General features: G+C 44.1%; 1 protein-coding gene across 1 annotated transcript in view; it reads right to left on the reverse strand.

Annotated features, from left to right (window-relative positions):
* The window catches only part of LOC149467462 (transient receptor potential cation channel subfamily M member 2-like), a 342560-nt gene that overhangs the window by 174431 nt on the left and 144866 nt on the right, over window positions 1–23263 (reverse strand). The window contains exons 15-17 of the mRNA XM_089671623.1: window positions 16644–16789; window positions 7957–8069; window positions 4032–4127 (exon numbers count right to left, since the gene is read on the reverse strand). Of these exons, the coding sequence (XP_089527749.1) occupies window positions 4032–4127; window positions 7957–8069; window positions 16644–16789 (355 nt within the window). The remainder of the gene's footprint in view (window positions 1–4031; window positions 4128–7956; window positions 8070–16643; window positions 16790–23263) is intronic.

Genomic DNA, 23263 nt, shown 5'->3' on the forward strand with positions numbered 1-23263 from the left:
TCTCTGGCACTCAGTAACAATTCTGTCTGTCCCTGAGTAACAATTCTCTGGCACTCAGTAACAATTCTGTCTGTCCCTGAGTAACAATTCTCTGGCACTCAGTAACAATTCTGTCTGTCCCTGAGTAACAATTCTCTGGCACTCAGTAACAATTCTGTCTGTCCCTGAGTAACAATTCTCTGGCACTCAGTAACAATTCTGTCTGTCCCTGAGTAACAATTCTCTGGCACTCAGTAACAATTCTGTCTGTCCCTGAGTAACAATTCTCTGGCACTCAGTAACAATTCTGTCTGTCCCTGAGTAACAATTCTGTCTGTCCCTGAGAATGAATTCTGTGGCCCTGAGTAAGAATTCTCTGGCACTCAGTAACAATTCTGTCTGTCCCTGAGTAACAATTCTCTGGCACTCAGTAACAATTCTGTCTGTCCCTGAGTAAAAATTCTGTGGCCCTAATAACGTTTCTGTGGCCCTAAGTAACAATTCTCTGGCACTGAGTAACAATTCTGTCTGTCCCTGAGTATGAATTCTGTGGCCCTAACTAGCGTTTCTTTGTCCCTAAATAACGATTCTGTGGCCCTCATTAACAAGTCTGTGTCCCTGAGTAATGGTTCTCTGTCCCTAAGTAACTTCTCTCTGTCCCCAATTCTCGTTTCTGTGGCCCTAACTCTGTCCCTGTCCCTAGTACAGAGCGGTCTGCCTCTGTTCAATGACTGCAGGCAAATGAAGATTTCCAAAATGGCCGCTATATATACCTCGACCATTACACAGTGCTGGCTGGCTGGCTGCTGATTGGCTGATGCGATCACATGTCGTTGAGGAATGCATTATGGGGCAGCGCGCCTTGTCTGCGCGCCTTCCCCGACATCCCCGCTCCGTCGCCGCACATGTCAGCCGCCATTTTCGGAAAAATTTCGATTCGCGCGTCCGAATTAGGCTGTTTTTCGGATTCGGCACGAATCGAAATTTTTCCGATATTCGACTCGAATTCCACTTCGGATACTTCGATTCGCTCATCTCTAATAGAAACAATCATCTTCAGTACTGGAGGGACCTAAACAGAACACAAAGAACTGATGTTTCCATCACGAGGTGATGAGTCCAAGGATGTGAATTAATTTGATGAATGTGGAGATATTTGTAAACAGAAATTAAAAGAAACTATGATCCACCAAGTAAGAAAATCAGAAAGTGGACTGACAAAGTTGGTATAAGATATAAAGAGTGCAATGTTTTTTATGATGAAGACCTGGGTGGGGATGTTAATAATGGAGACCTGGGTGGAAGTGTTGATAATGGAGGCTGGTGTGGACGTGTTTATAATGGAGGTGGGTGTGACGGTGCTTATTAAAGGCTGATTTTTTTTATGATACAGGTTAGTGTGAACATGTTTATGAAGGAGACTGGCATAGAGGTTGTTACAATTAAGGTCGGCAGGGAGGTGTTTATAATGCAGGCCGATGTAGGGGTGTTATTATTATTATTATACAGGACTTATATAACGCCGACAGTTTGCTCAGCACTTTACATTATGGAGGTAGACAGTACAGTAACAATACAGTTCATTACAAGAGGGATTAGAGGGCCCTGCTTCTTGGAGCTTAAAATCTAGGAGGGAGGGGATAGTGGTACAAAAGGTAATTAGCTGTGGGGGATGGAGTGATTGGAAGAGTAGAGGATTCCAGTATTAGCTGGGGTCGGGGTAAGCTTCCCTGAAGAGATGGGTTTTCAGAGTGTGCCTAAAAGTGAGCAGAGTAGGCGATAGTCTGATAGATTGGGGTAGGGAGTTCCAGAGGAAGGGAGAAGCCCTGGAGAAATCCTGGAGAGGAGCATGGGAAGAGGAGACAAGGGAGCTAGAGAGTAGGAGGTCTTGCGAGGAGCGGAGAGTCCAGTTTAGGTGGTATTTAGAGACAAGATCAGTGATGTAATTTGGGTGTTAATAATAGGAGCTTTTTTAGAGGTGTTTATGATGGAAGTCAGATTGGAGATGTTCATAATAGAGGTTGTTTGTGAAGATCGCTGTGTTGATGTTTATGATAATGGCAGGTACAAGGAGTAGTTTATGTTAAAGGCTGGTGTGGAAGTGCTTGAAATAGGGCTGGTGGGGACATGTTTATGATGGGACCAATGTGCAGGTGTTTATGATCAAAATCAGTGAAAATCTTGAGAGAAACAGTCCACCACCTCTGACAGAAGTGAAAACTCTTCATAAAATATGTTCAGAGGTCCACCACTCAACAGAAACGTTGGCTGCCATTACAACAGCAAGAATGCCCATGTGTCATATTCACAAACAACCAATGTGAATGAGATGCTGACGATTGTTGCGTAAACATCCGCCTTGTGGTAGAACCAGGACTACGAGAAATAAAGCTCCCCAGGAGCCAAACAAATCTCCAATAGTGTAGTATTTATTAAAAGCAGATATACAAATTCCAAGCAAGAAAAACAATGTATATAGCTTACACTCCCCTGGGGAGGACTGTCTAGTGCTGACGCCATGCCGCTGCGCAATCCCAGGTCGGCAGCGGCTATATATGTAAGCTATATACATTGTTTTTCTTGCTTGGAATATTTATACTCTATCTGCTTTTAGGAAATAATACTACACTATTGGAGATTTGTTTGGCTCCTGGGGAGCTTTATTTATCGTAGCCCTGATTCTACCACAAGGCGGATGTTGACGCATAAATTTTCAGCATCTCATTTTCATTGGCTGTTTGTGGATATGGAAGTTCTTGCTGTTGTAATGGCAGCCAATGTTTCTAGTGAATTTGAAATTCACAAAGAGACGGTGGTGGACCTCTGAACACATTTTATGAAGAATTTTCACTTCTGTCAAAGGTGGTGGACTGTTTCTCTTAAGATATTTACCGGTTTTGATTCTTTATGGATCATACTGGGCACATTTTGATATAATAGATCATTGTTTACACATTTGTTTGTTTGTTATACTACCTATTTGTGTTAGCTGCCACATTGTTAAAGACACAGCGTGAATATTTTTTCTCTGTTTTCATCAGGTGTTTATGATTGAGACTGGTGTAAAGGTTTTTAGAATGGAGACCAGTATGGCTGTGTTTATGACTGAAGTTAGGGTGGAGATGTTTTTGATGGAGACCAATATGCAGATTTTAGTGATGAAGGCAGGTCAATGCAGAGTTATCTGTAAGGCAGGTATAGATTGTAGTTGTTGGTTATATTTTCAGGAAAGAATGCAATTTCAATGTTTCAGTTATTCAATCAGGGTTACCACCTGATAAGCACAACACAAGCAAAAGAACAGATTGCTATTCCCACTAGTAGTCCATGACCAATGGCCAGCAGGTTTTAAGCACTGTAAATCAGTGATTAAGAAGTTTTTGAATGGACATTAAAAAAACCTGGATTATGTTGTTCTGTTGTTTATGCAGAGATGATGGTAAGGGACACGGATGGCTCATATCTAGGTGGCAGATATTGACAGGTGTAGAAGGCTGATATGTATGGGTCTGTCCCCAGTTTAGAGATGTAAGAATGATGACAACGTAGCTACAGGCCAAGGAGTCAGTCATTCCCCCTGTGTTTATAAAGCTTTATTGGGGTGTCTCATCTATAAGAACACATGGAATTTATACGGCCTAAGCTGATCATACACACCATGGCTCAGCAGGGACCAGCTGAATGTTGATCCATTCATTCCCGTATCAGCTTGACAGAAGTTGATCTGGCAACTGACTTTTGTAGAATGTTGGAAAATGTTAATTTGATCAGTGCCTGCAGCGCTGATTGGTGTATTCTAACAGTGGAGGAATCCCCCTGTGCTATTCTGACAGCAAGGATTCCTCCATTGTCAGGCTACGCCAATCAGCACTGTAGCAACTTGTGTGGATGAGGTAATCAGTTCATTTTTTTTGTTATTGATCAGTCCTGTGGCTGATTAAAAAAGAACAAATAATCTATTGCCAGCCATATGAAAGCCGTCGGTGTCAGCGCTTATAATCTTTAATTAAGAATCTGTAAAAGAATGAATGAAGCTCTCTGCTCTGCCTTACCCCTTTGAATCGCTTCTGGAAACTTGACCAATACTCTGTTTTCTCTCCTCATTCGGATTTCCATCGCGAGAAGATGGGGAATTTTTAAAGTCTTTCCTACAAAAAAGCACATCTCGAATTAGCTGAAATAGTGCAACTGGAACTAAGCGCATGACATCTCAGCATAACAAGAAATTTTAATAACCATTCGGAATTATTTTTCATCTGTAACATCTTCTCTAATGTACACTCACCAGCCTCTTTATTAGGTACACCTGTTCAATTGGTTTGTAACACAAATTGCTAATCAGCCAACCACATGGCAGCAACTCAATGCATTTAGACATCTAGATGTGGTGAAGACAACTTGCTGAAGTTCAAACCGAGTATCAGAGTTGGGAAGAAAGGGGATTTAAGTGCCTTTAAACATGGTATGGTTGTTGGTTCCAGACGTGCTGGCCTGAGTATTTCAAAAACTGTTGATCTACTGGGATTTACATGCATAAACATCTCTCGGATTTACAGAGAATGGTCCAAAAAAGGGAAAATATCCAGTAAGCAGCAGTTGTGTGGACGAAAATGCCTTGTTGATGTAAGAGGTTTCTTGAACATGACAATGAGTTCACTGTACTCCAATGGCCTCCACAGTCACCAGGCATCAAGGACGCTGCCCTCTCCTGGTTCGCCTCCTACCTTTCCCAACGCTCCTTCAGCGTCACCTACAACACTGCCACCTCCCCCTCCCTCCCCCTCTCTGTCGGGGTCCCCCAAGGCTCTGTCCTCGGGCGCCTCCTCTTCTCCATCTATACCTCCTCCCTTGGCAAACTTATTCACTCCCACGGCTTCAATTACCACCTCTACGCCGACGACACCCAAATCTACCTCTCCACCCCCCACCTCATCCCCTCACTCTCTGCCCGCATCGCCCACCTCCTAAACGACATATCAGACTGGATGTCGCTCCACTTCCTCAAACTTAACCTATCCAAAACCGAGCTCCTGGTCTTCCCCCCACCCCATGCCCCCCCCCCCATCCTCTCCATCACCACTAACAACGCTACCATCTCTCCCAACCCACACGCCAAAGTCCTGGGTGTCACCCTGGACTCCCACCTCTCCTTCCTACCCCACATCCAACTGCTATCTAGATCTTGCAGGCTCCACCTCCGCAACATCTCCAAGATACGCGCATTCCTCACCCCAGACACCACCAAACAACTCGTACACTCCCTCATCATCTCACGCCTGGACTATTACAATTCCCTTCTCACCGGCCTTCCCAAACAAAAGCTATCCCCACTCCAGTCTATCCTGAACTCAGCGGCCAGACTCATCCACCTCACCAAGCGCTCCACATCTGCCTCCCCCCTCTGCCAATCCCTTCATTGGCTCCCGATTGCCCAACGCATCAAGTTCAAGCTGCTAACCCTGACCTACAAAGCCATTCACAATGCCGCCCCGAACTACATTACTGACCTGATACCCAGATACTACCCTACCCGTGCCCTCCGCTCCTCACAGGACCTCCTGCTCTCTAGCTCCCTGGTCTCCTCCTCCCACGCCCAATTGCAGGACTTCTCTAGGACTTACCCCATCCTCTGGAACTCCCTACTCCAATCCATCAGAATGTCACCTACCCTCCTCACCTTCAGGCGCACCCTGAAAACCCTCCTCTTCAGGGAAGCCTACCCCAACCTCTCCTAACACCCGACCTCACCTCACAACCAACCTCCTTCATTCCACCCACCATTCCATCCCCCACAGCCATCTCCTCCTGTGCCACCCTCCCCTCCCTCCTAGATTGTAAGCTCGAAAGAGCAGGGCCCTCGAACCCCATGTGTAGTGTACTGTTACTGTCTTGTCTCATGTTATGTCCCCCTTGCTACTGTACAGCGCTGAGCATACCCTTTGGCGCTATATAAATACTGTATAATAATAATAATCTCAGTCCAATCGAGCACCTTTGGCATGTGGTGGAATGGGAGATTCACATCATGGATGTGCAGCTGGAAAATCTGCAGCAGCTGTGTGATGCTATCATGTCAATATGAACCGAAATCTCTGAAGAATGTTTCCAACACCTTGTTGAATCTATGCCATAAAGAATTAAGGCAGTTCTGAAGGCAAAAGAGGGTCCAAACCGATACTAGCAAGTTGTACCTATTAAAGTGGTTGGTGAGTGTAGATATCGCAGGTCGGCAGCGGCTATATATGTAAGCTATATACATTGTTTTTCTTGCTTGGAATATTTATACTGTATCTGCTTTTAAGAAATAATACTACACTATTGGAGATTTGTTTGGCTCCTGGGGAGCTTTATTTATCGTAGCCCTGGTTCTACCACAAGGCGGATGTTGACGCATAAATTGTCAGCATCTCATTTTCATTGGCTGTTTGTGGATATGGGAGTTCTTGCTGTTGTAATGGCAGCCAATGTTTCTAGTGAATTTGAAATTCACAAAGAGATGGTGGTGGACCTCTGAACACATTTTATGAAGAATTTTCACTTCAGTCAAAGGTGGTGGACTGTTTCTCTCAAGATATTTACCGGTTTTGATCTTTTATGGATCATACTGGGCACATTTTGATATAATAGATCATTGTTTACACATTTGTTTGTTTGTTATACGACCTATTTGTGTTAGCTGCCACATTGTTAAAGACACAGCGTGGATATTTTTTCTCTGATTTCATCAGGTGTATAATGATGGAGACTGGTGTAAAGGTTTTTAGAATGGAGACCAGTATGGCTGTGTTTATGACTGAAGTTAGGGTGGAGATGTCTTTGATGGAGACCAATATGCAGATTTTAGTGATGAAGGCAGGTCAATGCAGAGTTACCTGTAAGGCAGGTATAGAATGTAGTTGTTGGTTATATTTTCAGGAAAGAATGCAATTTCAATGTTTCAGTTATTCAATCAGGGTTACCACCTGATAAGCACAACACAAGCAAAAGAAGAACAGATTGCTATTCCCACTAGTAGTCCATGACCAATGGCCAGGATTTACAGATAATGGTCCAAAAAAGGGAAAATATCCAGTAAGCAGCGGTTGTGTGGATGAAAATGCCTTGTTGATGTAAGAGGTTTATTGAATATGACAATGAGTTCACTGTACTCCAATGGCCTCCACAGTCACCAGATCTCAGTCCAATCGAGCACCTTTGGCATGTGGTGGAATGGGAGATTCGCATCATGGTTGTGCAGCCGGAAAATCTGCAGCAGCTGCGTGATGCTATCATGTCAATATGAACCGAAATCTCTGAGGAATGTTTCCAACACCTTGTTGAATCTATACCACAAATAATTAAGGCAGTTCGGAAGGCAAAAGAGGGTCCAACCCGATACTAGCAAGTTGTACATATTAAATTGGTTGGTGAGTGTAGATATCAGGCCCGAGCTACAACCTGGTGATATCTAGGAGGCTTGGCATGTCTAAGAAAACAAGTGAGCTTCCATGGTCTGCTAAACTGCAAATGGCTATACAGTTCACATTGTTTAGAGGACCTCTTGGTCAAACACTGTACTCAAGTTTTAAAGTAACTGCATCAGTAAGAATCAGCAGTAGTTTGACCTTATGGCATAGTTCACCTATGGCAGTTATGGTACTGTCCTTCCATCCTGCGTTTGCAAAAAGAGATATTTTACTCATGAAAACTGAAGTAGAACCCAAGCTGAAAGGACTTTCTACTAACTTCCGAAATAACTGGATTGTACCACAAGCTGAAGAAGTATTTCACTATGAGAACACTAAAGCTGATCTACATCAGAGAAAAAGACTGGCAAGATCAAAAAACCTATTTTCCGGCAATCTCTTTTACATGCCCAAATCCTGCCAGACCTTTTACCACTGACATTTACTGGCTTCCCATAGACCAGGCATCTGGACAACAGAATACTCCAGAATCCACAAATCACTGTATTGTGAGAAATGATGGCAGACAGACCTGTAGATGATGAGGTTGCTGTAGATGAGAGGGAAAAACAACATACACAGCAAAAGCTGGATGAAGCCATTGTCCACTGAAAGTTCCCCCCACCAGGTCTTTGTGAGGAATGTCTGTGGAAATACAATAGACATGTTATGATTATACACTGATTAAAAAGTGTTCTTTTAATTTTTTTGAGCAGAGTCTAGCATCAAGTCAATGAAACTCCTGGGATATTGATCTGGTCAGTTAAGTAACAGAGGGGGTTGTTAATCAGTTTCAGCTGCTATGGTATTAATTAAATTAATAACAGGTGCACTAGATGGGCAACAATAAGATGACCCCCAAAACAGGAATGGTTTTACAGGTGGAGGCCACTGACATTTTGTTCCCTAGTCTTTTTTTTAATCTTTTCTGACTGTTTTTCACTAGTTTTGCATTTGGCTAGGGTCAGTGTCACTACTGGTAGCATGAGGCAATACCTGGACCCTACAGAGATTGCACAGGCAGTTCAACTCCTCCAGGATGGCACATCAATACGTGCCATTGCCAGAAGGTTTGTGTCTCCCAGCACAGTCTCAAGAGCATGGAGGAGATTCCAGGAGACAGGCAGTAACTCTAGGAGAGCTAGAAAGGGTTATAGAAGGTCCTTAACCCATCAGCAGGACTGGTATCTGTTCCTATGTGCAAGAAGGAACAGGATGAGCACTGCCAGAGCCCTACAAAATGACCTCCAGCAGGCCACTGGTGTGAATGTCTCTGACCAAACAGACTTCATGACGGTGGCCTGAGGGCCTGACCTCCTCTAGGGGGCCCTGTGCTCACTGCTTGGCACCATAGAGCTCGATTGGTGTTTGCCATTGAACCCCAGAATTGGCAGGTCCACCACTGGCTCCCTGTGCTTTTCACAGATGAGTGCAGGTTCACCCTGACCACATGTGACAGACGTGAAAGGGTCTGGAGAAGCCGTGGAGAACATTATGCTGCCTGTAACATCATTCAGCATGCCTGTTTTGGTGGTAGATCAATGATGGACTGGGGAGGCATATCCATGGAGGGACGCACTGACCTCTACAAGCTAGACAATGGCTCCCTGACTGCTATTAGGCATCAGGATGAAATCCTTGGACCCATTGTCAGACCTTACTCTGGTGCAGTGGGCCCTGGGTTCCTTCTGGTGCAGTGGGTCCTGGATTCTTTCTGGTGCATGACAATGCGCGGCCTCATGTGGTGAGAGTATGCAGGACGTTCCTGGAGGATGAATAAATTGATACCATTAAATGGCCTCCACGCTCGCTTGACCTAAATCCAATAGAACACCTCTGGGATATCATGTTTCGGTGCATCTGACGACACCAGGTTGCACCTCAGACTATCCAATCCAGGAGCTCAGTGAAGCCCTGGTCCAGATCTGGGTGGAAATACCCCAGGACACCATCCGTCATCTCATTAGGAGCATGCCCCGGTGTTGTCAGGCATGCATACAAGCATGTGGGAGCCATACAAACTACTGAGGACCATTCTGAGTTGCTGCAATGGCATTTCAGCAAAATGGACTCGCCTGCTGCTTCATTTCTTCACTTTGATTTTTGAGCTGTCTTTTGAATTCAGTCCTTTGTAGTTTGATCATTTTCATTTCCATCAAACAATGGGGCATCCTGATGTTCCTAACACATTAAGCAGTCCATATCAGTATAGATATCCAGCATGATATTTTTCCCCATTGAGATCTGATGTGTTTTCAAAGTATTCCTTTGAGCAGTGTATAATCTAATGTGGTGCAGGATGTAGACATGTGCACACCAGAAAGTTTTGTTTCACTTCGGATGCATTCATTCATTGAAGAATTTATTTTCGTTATATTTGTTATGTTATCTCAATTTGTTTTCAGAATTCGGTCATTATCTTCGGCATTCGTTTTGTAAATTCGTTGGTCTGGGTGGATTTGAACAAAATAGCAGTTTTTCCAGAAGATTGCTATGTATTTGATATATTATCAAATCTAACTGATACAATATTTTCAGACGCTTGTCCAACCCACCAGACATCAAGGTATTATTGAATACACAGTCCTTAGAAATCAAAGGTGAACAGCAGAGGAGAAGCTGCAAAGCATACATGGAATTAAGGAAGTTGGTGAAAGAAATGGCAAGCAGACAGGCATCACTAGTAACATGAAAGGGCATTGTTCAAGTGAGTTCATATTGGATTGTCATTGTTACTGTATTGTTATTGCAATACTAATATTTTAAATGAAAGTGTATGCTGTGACTGTAGAATGTCCTTAAAGTGGTTGTAAAGGTCATTTTTATATTAAAATAACAAACGTCATACTTACCTGCTCTGTGCAATGGTTTTGCACAGAGCAGCCTCCTCTTCATGGGTTTACCACCAGCACTCCTGGCACCTCCATCCGCCAACTGCCCGCATAGCAAGTTCCTTGGGGGCACTCATGCATGCTCACTCCTGAGCTGGCTCTGTTAGTCCATAAGACACACAGAGCACAACTCGGCCCCACTCCCTTCTCACTGGCTGTGATTGACAGCAGCAGGGACCAATGACTGGGCCAATAGGAAGGAGAGAGCTGAGAGAGTCTCTGCTCTCATGCACATTGCTGGATCAAGATCAGGCTCAGGTAAGTATTTGGGGGGCTGGGGGTAGGATCTGCATACTGAAGGATGCATTAGGCAAAAAAACTTTCAGACTTTTGAACCCTTTAAAAATCACATGAAAATGGGAAAATCATATATGGTGTAAAGGAGGCTTTAGGGGTTAGTACAAAACAAGTGCAAATTATTTACATTTTTAGAATGTCTCATCAAGTGATGGCACCTATATTGTCTTCCCCAAAGCACAAAAACTGCTTAGTAAGAAAAAAAATTAGCAAGAACTGTAGGTGTCTGGAGGGGTATAGAATTGAATGCAGGTGACTTAAGGGGACTTTATGTGCCTGAAAGTGTCTGAAGATGACTGGAGGGGACTGGAACTGACTGAAAGTTATTAAAGTAGACTGGAAATGACCGGGTGGGGCAGGAGTAGACTGGAGGTGACTTGAGGTGATTGGAGATGACTGAAGAGACTGGATGAATCTAAAGTGGACAGAAGTAGACTGGAGGGGACATGAGGGGAGTGGAAGAGATTGGAGGAAACAGGATGACACTGGAGAAGACCGGAGGTAACTGGAGATGACAGAAGCTGACTCAAAGAGAATGGAAGACTGGAGGGGACAGAGGGAGACTGAAAGACTAAAGGAGACTTGGTGAAATTGGAGGAGACAGACTGGCAGAGAATGGATAGGGCCAGAGATGACTGGAGGGAAGAATAGGAGACCTGAGGAGACAGGAAGAAACTGGAAAAGAAAGGAGATTGTGGAAGGGAACTGGAAGATTGTGTAAGCGACTGAAGGGGATAATGGATTGTAGAGGACAGGAAACAAGAGGAAGAGACCGGAGGTGACTGGAAGAAACTGGGGGGTCAGGAGGAGACTGGAGAGGACTGGAAAAGACTGGAAGGGTTAGGTGACAATTGCAGGAGACTGGAGGTGACTAGAGACTAGAGGGGACAGCGTTGAATTGGGAAAGATTAGAGGAGACAGGAGGAAACTATAGGAGACTGGGGTGACTGTAGGACAATGGAGAAGGCAGCAGAGAAAAAAACAGACTGAAAGAGACTATAGGAGAATGGAATAGATCGGAGGGGACTGGAGAAGATTGGAGGTGTCTGGATGTTGAAGAATGTTTCTGGAGAAGACTACAGGTGTTTGGAGTAGGTAACTCTAGGAGACTGGAGGACACTAGGAGTAGAAGTAGATTGAAGGAGACTTGAGAAGATGTAAGGTTAAGGAAAAAGCGTGAAGCATACTGGAGGAGACTGGGAGAGACTGGAGTGGTCAGAAGGAGACTGGAGAAGATTGAGAGTAACTGGAGAAGACTGCAAGAGACTAGGGGGGGAGACAGGAGAAGACTAGAGGTAACTGGGGGATATGGGAGGGGACAGGATGAGAGGTAAACAGACTTAAAGAGACAGGAGGAGACCAGGGAAGAAAAAAGTAGAATGGAAGAGATTGGAGAAAGCTGGGTGTCACTGAAGGAGACTGGAGAAGACTAAAGGGGGGACGGGGAGACTAGAGATGCGACTGGGGTTGATGGGAGGGGGCAGGATAAGAGTGGAGCAGACTGGAGGGGACAAGAGGAACCTGGGAGAGACTATAAGAGACTGAGTGGAACTGGAGGGGACTGGAAAAGACTGAGGGTGACAGGAGCTCACTGGAAGAGACTGAAGTTGACTAGAAGAGACTAGGAGGAACAGGTTGAGACTGGAAGAGATTGGAAGGAGGTGACTAGGGTGATTGGAGGACAATGGAAGGGACAGCAGGGGAAAAAAGGAATAATGTAAATAAAAAAGTGCAGCGCTAAAACAGTAAAAATCCAAATAATAGTAATAAAAGCTATAAGAACAACATGACATGAGGTATTTCCATAAGTACAAACAAACTCTGGTATAAGTGATCTGGTATACGATCATCCAGATAAAGTGCAATTAAATATTTAGCTAAATTAAAGTGCCAAAGGTGGTAGTATGTATATCAGGTGACAGTGACAGTCCCCAATGGTTATTAATGGGTGAAAAACTTCTATATCCCGGTGTGAACCAGTAGTACTCCGGTGACATGTGACAAATAGAAAGATTGCCCACTCACCGGAAGTGCAATCTTAATGCGCATTGATCAAATAAGCCAGAAACGGAAGTCCCCTTTGAGGTACAGCCTGGTCCAAGATCCCCTCCTCTATGGATCTGGATGTTAGAGATGTCAGTCAGAGGGCCCCTTTAATGGGTATACTGCAATAGGGTCTGGTCATAGGCTTCCCTCCTCTGGTCCGGATGGATCACCTGGGGTCCTGGGTGGATTTAATTGCTCAGTGCTAGATGGCCTAATGTATACATTGATCTGTGCTTCTCTGAAGGCTCAGTCAAATAAGACCCAATTTCCTCTAATGATAATGCATGGTTGGACTTTATTGGGTGAATGGTTGGCTGTTGCAATAGGAAGATCACTTTTCAGCACTACTCGGTTATCTATTGCTATCTATTTACTAATGTTAGCCGCATAAGGATTAAAAAGTGTTGATTGAGAGAGTGAAGGGCCACCTCCTCACACCTGTGTAGCAACAAGGTGGATATACCCATCTTGTCGCTACACCCCAAGCACTGCCACTGATCCCATCCCCCCATCAGCACTGCCACTCATCCCATCTCCCGAGCACTGTCACTTGTCCCATCCTTCCCACCACTGCCACTGATCCCATCAACCCTCCCTCCACCACTGCCACTGATCACACCCTCCTGCCCAGCACTGCTATTGATCCCAGGAGTCCTATGAATTTTCTGTCTATTGGTGGGTCCCCTAACCTTCTCAGTCCATGCTGTGAAGGCAGTGAGATGATGTGCTGTAACCTTCAGCAACCAATCAGTGAGTAGTAAGGATGTGCAGTAACCTATAGAAACCAATGGGTGAGCAGTATTGATGTGCACTAACCTCTATCAACCAATCAGTGAGCAGTAATAATGTGCAGTGACCTCTAGCAACCAACCAGTGACCAGTAATAATGTGCAGTAACTTCTAGCAACCAATCAGTGAGTGGTAAGGATGTGCATAAACTTCTAGCAACCAATCAGCGAGCAGTAATGATGTGCAGTAACCTCTAGCAACCAATCAGCAAGCCGTGGTGGTGGTACCATGTTAGACAGGTGAGAGCTTGTCATGAGCACAATAACACCAATCTCTTGTATTGTGTCTGCAATCTCTGACCATTTCTTGTATTGTGTCCGCAGTCTCTGACCATCTCTTGTATCATGTCATTAGCTGCTAGTGTGAAGTAATTCTTAATTCCAGCAATGTGCTCCACCACGTGCAGTAAAAATGTTCACTCACCAACAATATACGGCCATTAAAGGCCTGTCACGCTCTACTGATGGAACCAGAAGTGGAGATGGGATAGATCTCCACTTCTCGCCATCTCTTGTATTATGTCCGCAGCCTCTGACCATCTCTTTAATCATTTCACAATCTTTGACTATCTCTTGTATCATGTTTGCAATCTCTGACCATTTCTTGTATCATGTCCTTTAGTCTCTGACCTTCTCTTGAATCATGTCTGCAGTCTCTGAGGGGGAGCCTGGAGAGGAGTCAAGAACAGGAGCGCTGCCGGGACAGGGGTCACGGGAGGAGTCAGACATTTGTGGACTGTACAGAGGAGAATATACAGTAGTATGAAACCAGAGCCACCAAGCTGGAGCCTGAAAAGGACAGTCTGACTGAGCCCTGCATGGTGCACCTGAGAGGAGGTCAGTGACAGCGCTGCCAGGCCAGTCTGAGGGAGGTTCATTAATGTAAGGGAGAAGTGAATACAGTAAGGGGGGCACTGATATAAAGATTCTCTCTTACATCAATAACCCCCCTTACCTTAGTGTATACACTCTACGGAAGGTGGTCTGTGGTCACCAGAGTCCCCCCCATAGCAGAGGTCTTGGCGTTCCCCCTTAAATTAGTGTCCTTAGCGTTTCCCTTTACATCAGAGTCTGAAGGATTCCCCCTTACAGTGCAAGGGGGAACTCTGCAGACCCAGATGTAAAGCGAAACTCTAAGGACACTGATTTATGGGGGACAATAGGAACTGGAAATGACTGGAAGAGACAGGAGACTCGAAGAAAGTGGAAGACTGAATTGGGACTTAGAAGGACTGGATGGAATGGGAAGAGACTACAGGTGATTGGTGAGGATTCAAAAGTACTGGATGGAATTGTAGGAGACTGCAGGAGACTGGTGGGGCACAGCAGAACTGGGGGAGGAGGCTGCAGAAATCTGGTGGGGTCTGAATAGCACTGAGTAAAAATAGGAGGTGACTGCAGGTGGCAAGTAGAAACAGAGTTGACTTGTGGATACTGGAGTTGACTGGTGGGGATTAGTGATAGTCAGATTGGAGTTTTATTTATCTAATAACACCCACTGGGATTACCTTCCCTCATGTTACAACTGTAACAGATAAATTAAGAACTTCCATGAAGATTTGGTGTTGGCATAGATTTTATGCATAAAAAGCCATTGTGGCCTGTGTTACATGGTCAGATATACATTGCCAACTTTGAGCTTCACAATCACTCCTTTGGAGACTTTTTGCACATTTCTATAGTGTTTTTTTATACTGGGTGTCTGTCTCTTCATAACAAAGGCTACCTGGGCATAATAATATCAGATCAGGTATAAAGGCATTTATCAAAAAATATATATCCCAGCGCCAAAAAACAAATCCTAAGTGATTATGCAGCTGTACAACAGTGAAAAAACACCAATGAATAACAACAAAAAACACAAAATTACACAAGAGAACAAATTAAAAATAAAGAAATATAAAAAAAATATAAAAAATCAAGTGTCCATGTGAAAATAAGTCCTTATTCCCATTGAAACCAATAATAAATTATTCAAAATGTGCTTCCACCTATCCACCACGTGACAAATGATATTAACCGCACTCACCAGATAGAGGTATGCAGGGAAGGCAGAAACCAAGGGTTGCAGGAACTTGTTAACATACTCTCCCAGTCTGGAGAACAACGAGTCAATCCCATTTATAATGGGTCTTCCCAGTGGTTTTGCCAAATTTTTATGGATTTTAGGTAATTGGTAAATCACTGGTACTTTAGGAGCCTTAGGCACCAAATATTTTGTCTCCTTGCTATTCAATATTCCCAGTTTTTCTCCTTCTTTCACAAGTTAATTAATTTCAATCTGAATTTTCTAGTAGGATTACTTTTCAATACTTCATATGTGTTACCATCATCCACCAATCTATTCAACTCTGTATAGTAATCTGATTTATTTAACACCACTACACCACCCCCCTTATCTGCTGGTCTAATTAGAATATTTATATTATTTTCTAACTTCCGAATTCCTTGGATTAAATCCTGTTTAGTTCTTAGCTTAGGGACAGACAAATGCTCCAAATCATGCTCTACCATTTTTTTAAAAGTTTCCACACAGCAATTATTCGCTATTTTAGGGTTAAAGACTGATTTATTCCTTAACTTAGTATGCAAGTGGGGACCTTTGGCATCCTTTTGCATGTTCAAGCGGCCATCTTAGAGGTGGAAGGCTGTTCATCCTCTGCAGACACTACAGAAGCGTGAGATCCCTATATTTTGCAACTGTGGAAAGTGGTTATTTTGAAGCCATCTAGGCTATTAAACAAGGCTTTTAATTATATCTAAACATGTGAGTGGCCTTATTCTATCTTTCTATTCTATATGAAGTGGCAGTATTACACTATGTAGTTTCTTTTTCTATACACCATTGAGGAATTCATGGAGGAATAAAGTGGAGGTGATTAATATACCCAATCAGGGTGAAAAAGAAGATTTGATCTCTTTTGGAGGGGGCATAGAATCCCTTATATCCTATAAGGCTCATTACTCACCTCTATCTGGTGAGTGCGGTTAATATCATTTCTCACATGGTGGATAGGTGGAAGCACATTTTGAATAATTTATTATTGGTTTCAATGGGAATAAGGACTTATTTTCACATGGACACTTGATTTTTTATATTTTTTTAATATTTCTTTATTTTTAATTTGTTCTCTTGTGTAATTTTGTTTGTAGATTTTGCGCTGTTTTTTGTTGATATAAAGACATTTATGACCAACCTGGACACCTCCTTGTGACATAAAGGACAGAGCTTGAGACCGCTGAGCCAGTTCCAGGGCTGTGGCCCTTCCCCATTTGGGGTTCACATGGATCAAAAGAAGTTCTGCCTGTTCCTTATTATTTCGATAACATTCAGAAAAAACTCCTGTTCAGAGAGACAAAGAGATGGAAATGGATACATGGAAGGATTGCCAAGCTTTTTTAAAAAATGTTGTTAGAATAAAGTGGAAAAAAAAGTTTAAATCTGAAGTGTAGGTATGGCATTTTATATCCAGCTTGGCCCATTGTAGTAGAGGTGCCTAGTACAGTGATTTTCACATTCCACTGGGACCCCACACGTATGCACTGGTATATTTCTATTGGTTCAAGCTGAACCAATGCAAATATGTAAAATCAGTGGCGTCCCAAGGCAGGTGCGGGGGGTGCACGCCGCATCGAGTGACACCTACCGCACGGGGTGACACTGGACCCGCTCCACGAAAAGGTAAGTTGTAAAGCAAGCCGACGATCCCCGCAGGATAGATCAGATCTGCGGATTGAGCATAATGGATCAGAGTCCAATCCATTATGCTCAATCCGCAGATCCGATCCATTCTGCGGGGATCTTCGGAGGGGGTGTCACCAAGTGTTATCGCACCGGGTGACACCAACCCTAGGGACGCCTCTGTGTAAAATTGACATACCTAAACATCAGCTTTAAACACCTCCCACCCAGCCACTGTGTTTGAAGTGCTCTTCAGAGAGCATTTGACAGACAGTGGGGAGGCACTGTATCACCTTCTCACTGCCTGATTAAACCCCTTGGACCCTACCCAAGCACCCTCATTCACCTGTCACTGAAAGCAACAAAGGGTATACTTCCTGCCATGGCTGTGAAGCAAAGCATCCCAGCAATAGCATGTGTACAACCCCGGGCTGCTGCTTCTGCAGCTGAAGGGGGTAGCAGTTGGGAGGGCAGTAAAACCGCAGCTCAACCTCAAGATTTTATCACTCCTTAACCTTACATGTGAACAAGTCCTAATAGTGCAGCCAGGCACAGTGGCTAAAATCACTACTACACCATACCAATGCAGCCAGCAACAGTTTTCCTGATCACCACCATACCAGTCCCAGTGTCACCAAACCAGTGTGTGCCAGCAACAGTGTTCCTTATCACCACCACACCAGTCCCAGTGTAGGCCAGCAACAGTGTTCCTTATCACCACCACACCAGTCCCAGTGTAGGCCAGCAACAGTGTTCCTGATCACCACCACACCAGTCCCAGTGTAGGCCAGCAATAGTGTTCCTGATCACCACCACACCAGTCCCAGTGTAGGCCAGCAACAGTGTTCCTTATCACCACCACACCAGCTCCAGTGTAGGCCAGCAACAGTGTTCCTTATCACCACCACACCAGCTCCAGTGTAGGCCAGAAACAGTGTTCCTTATCACCACCACACCAGTGTCAGTATAACCAGAACAGTGTAGCCCAGCAACAGTGTTCCTTATTACTACACCAGTCCCAGTGTCTGGAGTTTCCCTTTACATCTGGGTCCTCAGAGTTCCCCCTTGCACTGTAAGGAGGAATCCTGCAGACTCTGATGTAAAGGGAAGCTCTAAGGACACTGATTTAAGCTAGCAACAGTGTTCCTGATTGCCACCACAGTGTCACCAGACCAGTGCAGCTAGCAACAGTGTTCCTGATTGCCACCAGACCAGTCCCAGTGTTCCTGATTGCTGCCACACCAGCCCCAGTTTTACGAGAGCACTCTAAGTCAGCAACAGTGTGCTTAATTGCTAGCCACACCAGTCCTAGTGTTACTAGACCAGTGCAGCCATCAACAGTGTTTCTGATTGCTCCCACACCAGTGGCAATGTTATCAGACCAGTTCAATCAGCAACAATGTTCCTGATCACTAGCCACGTCAGTACAGCATCACCAGAGTCATGTGCAGCCAGCAACAGTGTTCCTGGTCAGAGCCACACCAGTACAGTGTAGCCTCAACAGACCCATCTGGACGTCCCACTGACTACGTTCCAGCAAAGCACCAGTCCCACCAATCTCTTGCAGACAACTGCACTCCTAGAACAACAAGAACTCTTTTGTTCTTCCTTTCTTTAGTCTCCTGTACTACCTGGGGACCTCGCATTGCAGTAGGCTGGGCTTTCTTGGCTTATAGGAAAGGGGTCTACAGGTGATACCACACTAAACTATATTCCCTATCCACTCATACAGAGGTGATCATTGCAGTACACTGTTTCTAATACAATTGTTTGAATTTTGTGATACACAAATTATAGTGTCTGATCAATGGTGATCAATCCAAACATTGAAAAGATTTGACACATATGGTAACCCCATACTCAGAAGGAATAGTAGAATGTGGTTTTGGGTGAAATTCGAAGTTTGGCAATGCTGTGTATGAAAAAACAGTTATAAAATTGACAACTTTAAATGTAAATGTAAAATGTAATCTTCATTTTCTTTCCACATTTTTCAAAAACATGAGGCAAAAATATTTTCTTCAAAAGACTAAACATGCCACTTTGGGGTTTTTACTCTCCAAAAATTGGTCATTTTGTTGGTGTTTCTACTGTCTTCATGCTCCAGGGACTCCAAAAATTTGAAAGGTAACCAGGAAATTAGATGCATAATTTATGCCCCGAGCAAGCCTGAAGGTGCCCTTGGATTTTAGGCCCTTCTATGAGGATAGGCTGTGAAATTTTTCATACATGATATCACAATAGTCAGGAGGAGTAGCATAATATGTTTTGGGGTGTAATTCAAAATATGCCATGATGTGTTAAAAATATATTAATAATTTACAATGTTGTGTAAAAAATACATTTTCATTCCTCCTTTTCCAAAAACTTTTGCCAAAAAATTACGTCTTCAAAAGAGTTGCAATGCCTCTTAGAAGATACCTTGAGCTTTTTGCTTTCCAAAATGTGGTTATATTGTGGGTGTCCTGGTGCTCTAGGGCCCCCAAAACGTGATATGTAACTAATGCCCCAAAAAACACTTGAAGATGCTCCTTGGATTTTGGGTCTGTCTATGTGTCAGCTTTTCAAAAGCTTATGGCAAGAAATTACATTCTCACAAGACTCACTATGCTGTTCAGAAAAAACCTTGGGATGCTTGCTTTCCAAATGTGGTCATTTTGTGAATGTTTTTTTTGTCCTGGCACTTTAGGGACTCAAGAAATGATAGGTAGGAAGGAAATTAGAGGAGAAATTTATGCTCCTTGAAATCCCAAAGGTGTTCCTTGAATTTTGGGCTCCTCTATGCATCTAGGCCGGCAATGGGCAAACTACGTCCCGCGGGCCGTATACGGCCCGGCGGACCTTTTAATCCGGCCCGCGGAGCTAGGCTCCCGCTAGGCTCCTCTCACAGTCCGCCCTGAAGACCGGTGTAGCATGAAAATCTGTCTCCTATGAGGATCTGTCCCCCTCGACGTATCTGCGCATGTGCCGGAGATCGCCGATCGGCTGCTAATGCCTGAAACTGGCACATGCGCAGATACGTCGAGGGGGACAGATCCTCATAGGAGACAGATTTTCATGCTACACCGGAACGGCGCGGGAACACGGCGAGAGGAACGCGCGGAGCAAAGGTAAGTGAATTGACACAGGGGGGACTTGGGGACTTAATATGGGGATGAATTAATATGGGGAATGAATTACTATAGGGGGGATGAATTACTATAGGGGGGATGAATTACTATATGGGGGATGAATTACTATGGGGGATGAATTACTATATGGGGGATTCATTACTATATGGGGGATGAATTACTATGGGGGATGAATTACTATAGGGGGGATGAATTACTATATGGGGGATGAATTACTATGGGGGATGAATTACTATATGGGGGATGAATTACTATATGGGGGGATGAATTACTATATGGGGGATGAATTACTATGGGGGATGAATTACTATGGGGGATGAATTACTATGGGGGATGAATTACTATGGGGGATGAATTACTATAGGGGGGATGAATTACTATATGGGGGATGAATTACTATGGGGGATGAATTACTATATGGGGGATGAATTACTATGGGGGATGAATTACTATGGGGGATGAATTACTATGGGGGATGAATTACTATATGGGGGGATGAATTACTATGGGGAATGAATTACTATATGGGGGATGAATTACTATAGGGGATGAATTACTATATGGGGGATTAATTACTATGCTTACTATGGGGGAATATTACTATACTTACTATGGATGACACATACACATCATTCATCTACTCTTGGTCCGGCCCCCGGGTCCAATATATGAACCCATTGCGGCCCTCAAGTCAAAAAGTTTGCCCACCCCTGATCTAGGCTGTGAAAAAAATCTCACATATGTAGCATCCCCATACTTGGGAGGAGTAGCCGAATGTGTTTTGGGGTGGAACTGTAACTATGCCTATGCTGTGTGTGAGAAATAATTTATTAAAATGACAACTTTGAGGGAAAAAAAATATTTTATTTTCTTAATTTTCCAAAGAAGTGACAAAAGATGAACTTTAAAAACTCTCCATGCCTCTTACTAAATACCTTGGACTGTTTATTTTTTTTAAAAAAGGGGGTAATTTTTGGGGTATTTGTACTGTCCTGGCATTTTAGAGTCCCAAGAAATGAGATAGGCCATCAATACATCAGGACTGATCAATTTCCAAATATACTGTATGCCATATACCATAGTTTGTAGACCATATAACTTTCACACAGACTAAATATACACCTATTTGTTTTTTTTTCACCAGGGTGATATAGCAGAACACATTTTGGCTTAAAGATAAGATTATTTATTTGCAAAGTTTTATAACAGAAAATAGGAAAAATGTTTTTTCTTTACTATATAGCAAAAAAATAAAAACAACTTTGCAGTGATTAAATACCAGCACAAGAAAGTTCTATCTGTCTCAAAACAAATGCTGTAAAATTCATGTGGGTACAGTGTTGTGTGACTAAGTAAGTGTCATTAAAATGTGACAGCCTTGAAAACTGAAAAAATGGCCTGAATAGGAAAGGGGTTTTAATGCTGGTCTTCAAGTGGTAAAAAAATGAGCTGAGAGCTCCACCTGTAGGCTGGAAATGATAAACACAATACAAGAACTATAGAGCAGGGTTTCTCAACCTGGGTTACATGGAACCCTGGGGTTCCTCCAGAGGTTGCTGGGGATCTTCCCCTGATTTCTCAGTCAGGATCAATAGCACCACTATCAGCCCATCCCTGCATGCCAGGGTGCTAGGTGTAACCCTGGATTCTGAACTATCCTTTTAGGCCCACATCCAGTCCCCGTCCAAACCATGCCACCTCAACCTCCGCAACATCTCCAGAATACACCCCTTTTTAACCAATGATACCACAAAGCTCCTAATTCACTCCCTGGTAATCTCTTGCCTTGATCACTGCAACTGCCTCCTCGTTGGCTTACCTTTACATAGGTTATCCCCCCTCCAGTCCATCATGAATACTGATGCCAGGCTCATCTACCTTACCAACCATTCCGTGTCTGCTACCCCTTTCTGCCAATCCCTCCACTGGCTCCCAATCAGTGTCCTCTACCCCTCTCTGACAATCCCTCCACTGGCTTCCACTCAGTGTCCTCCACCCCTCTCTGCCAATCCCTCCACTGGCTTCCACTCAGTGTCCTCCACCCCTCTCTGCCTATCCCTCCACTGGCTCCCAATCAGTGTCCTCTACCCCTCTCTGACAATCCCTCCACTGGCTTCCACTCAGTGTCCTCCACCCCTCTCTGCCTATCCCTCCACTGGCTCCCAATCAGTGTCCTCTACCCCTCTCTGACAATCCCTCCACTGGCTTCTACTCAGTGTCCTCCACCCCTCTCTGCCAATCCCTTCACTGGCTTCCACTCACCCAACAAATAAAATTCTAAATACTAACAACTTACAAAGCCATCCACAACTCTGCCCCCGGCTACATCACCAACCTGGTCTCAAAATATGAACCAAACCGCTCTCTTCGATCCTCCCAAGACCTTCTGCTCTCTACAGGGGCGGACTGACCATTTGGAAACTTGGGCGCTGCCCGAGGGCCCGGGGTCAGTAGGGGGCCCCATGAGATGCCCCTGGTACCTTTTTCATGGGCTTTTTTGAGTTTGGGCAAGGACACAGGGGCCCCATGATCTCCTATTGCCCGGGGGCCCCATGAGTTGTCAGTCCGCCCCTGGTTCTCTAGTTTCAGTGTCACCTCCTCCCATGCTCACCTCCAGGACTTCTCCTGAGCTTCTTCTATCCTATGGCACTCGCTACCCCAATCTGTCCGGCTGTCTCCTAATCTATCCACCTTTAGACGATCCCCGAAAACTTTTCTCTTTAAAGAAGTCTATCCTGCTTCTATCTAGTAAACCGCCATTTATTTCCTCCATCAGCTCATCCCCCCACAGCTATTACCTTTTGTATCACTCAATCCTTCCTCTTAGATTGTAAGCTCTAATAAGCCGGGCCCTCTGTTTCCTTTTGTACCAAATTGTATTGTAACTAGAATGTCTACCTTCATTTTGTTTTCTGTGCAAACCGTTATATAAATCCTGTATAATAATAATAATAACAATAAAGAGCTTCTATCTAGCTCTCTGGAAGGAGGCAATTTTCCCACT

The sequence above is a fragment of the Staurois parvus genome, unplaced genomic scaffold (genome assembly GCF_062004578.1).
Source record: "Staurois parvus isolate SC_StPar_1 unplaced genomic scaffold, SC_StPar_1.0 ptg000109l, whole genome shotgun sequence".
NCBI lineage: Eukaryota > Metazoa > Chordata > Amphibia > Anura > Ranidae > Staurois > Staurois parvus.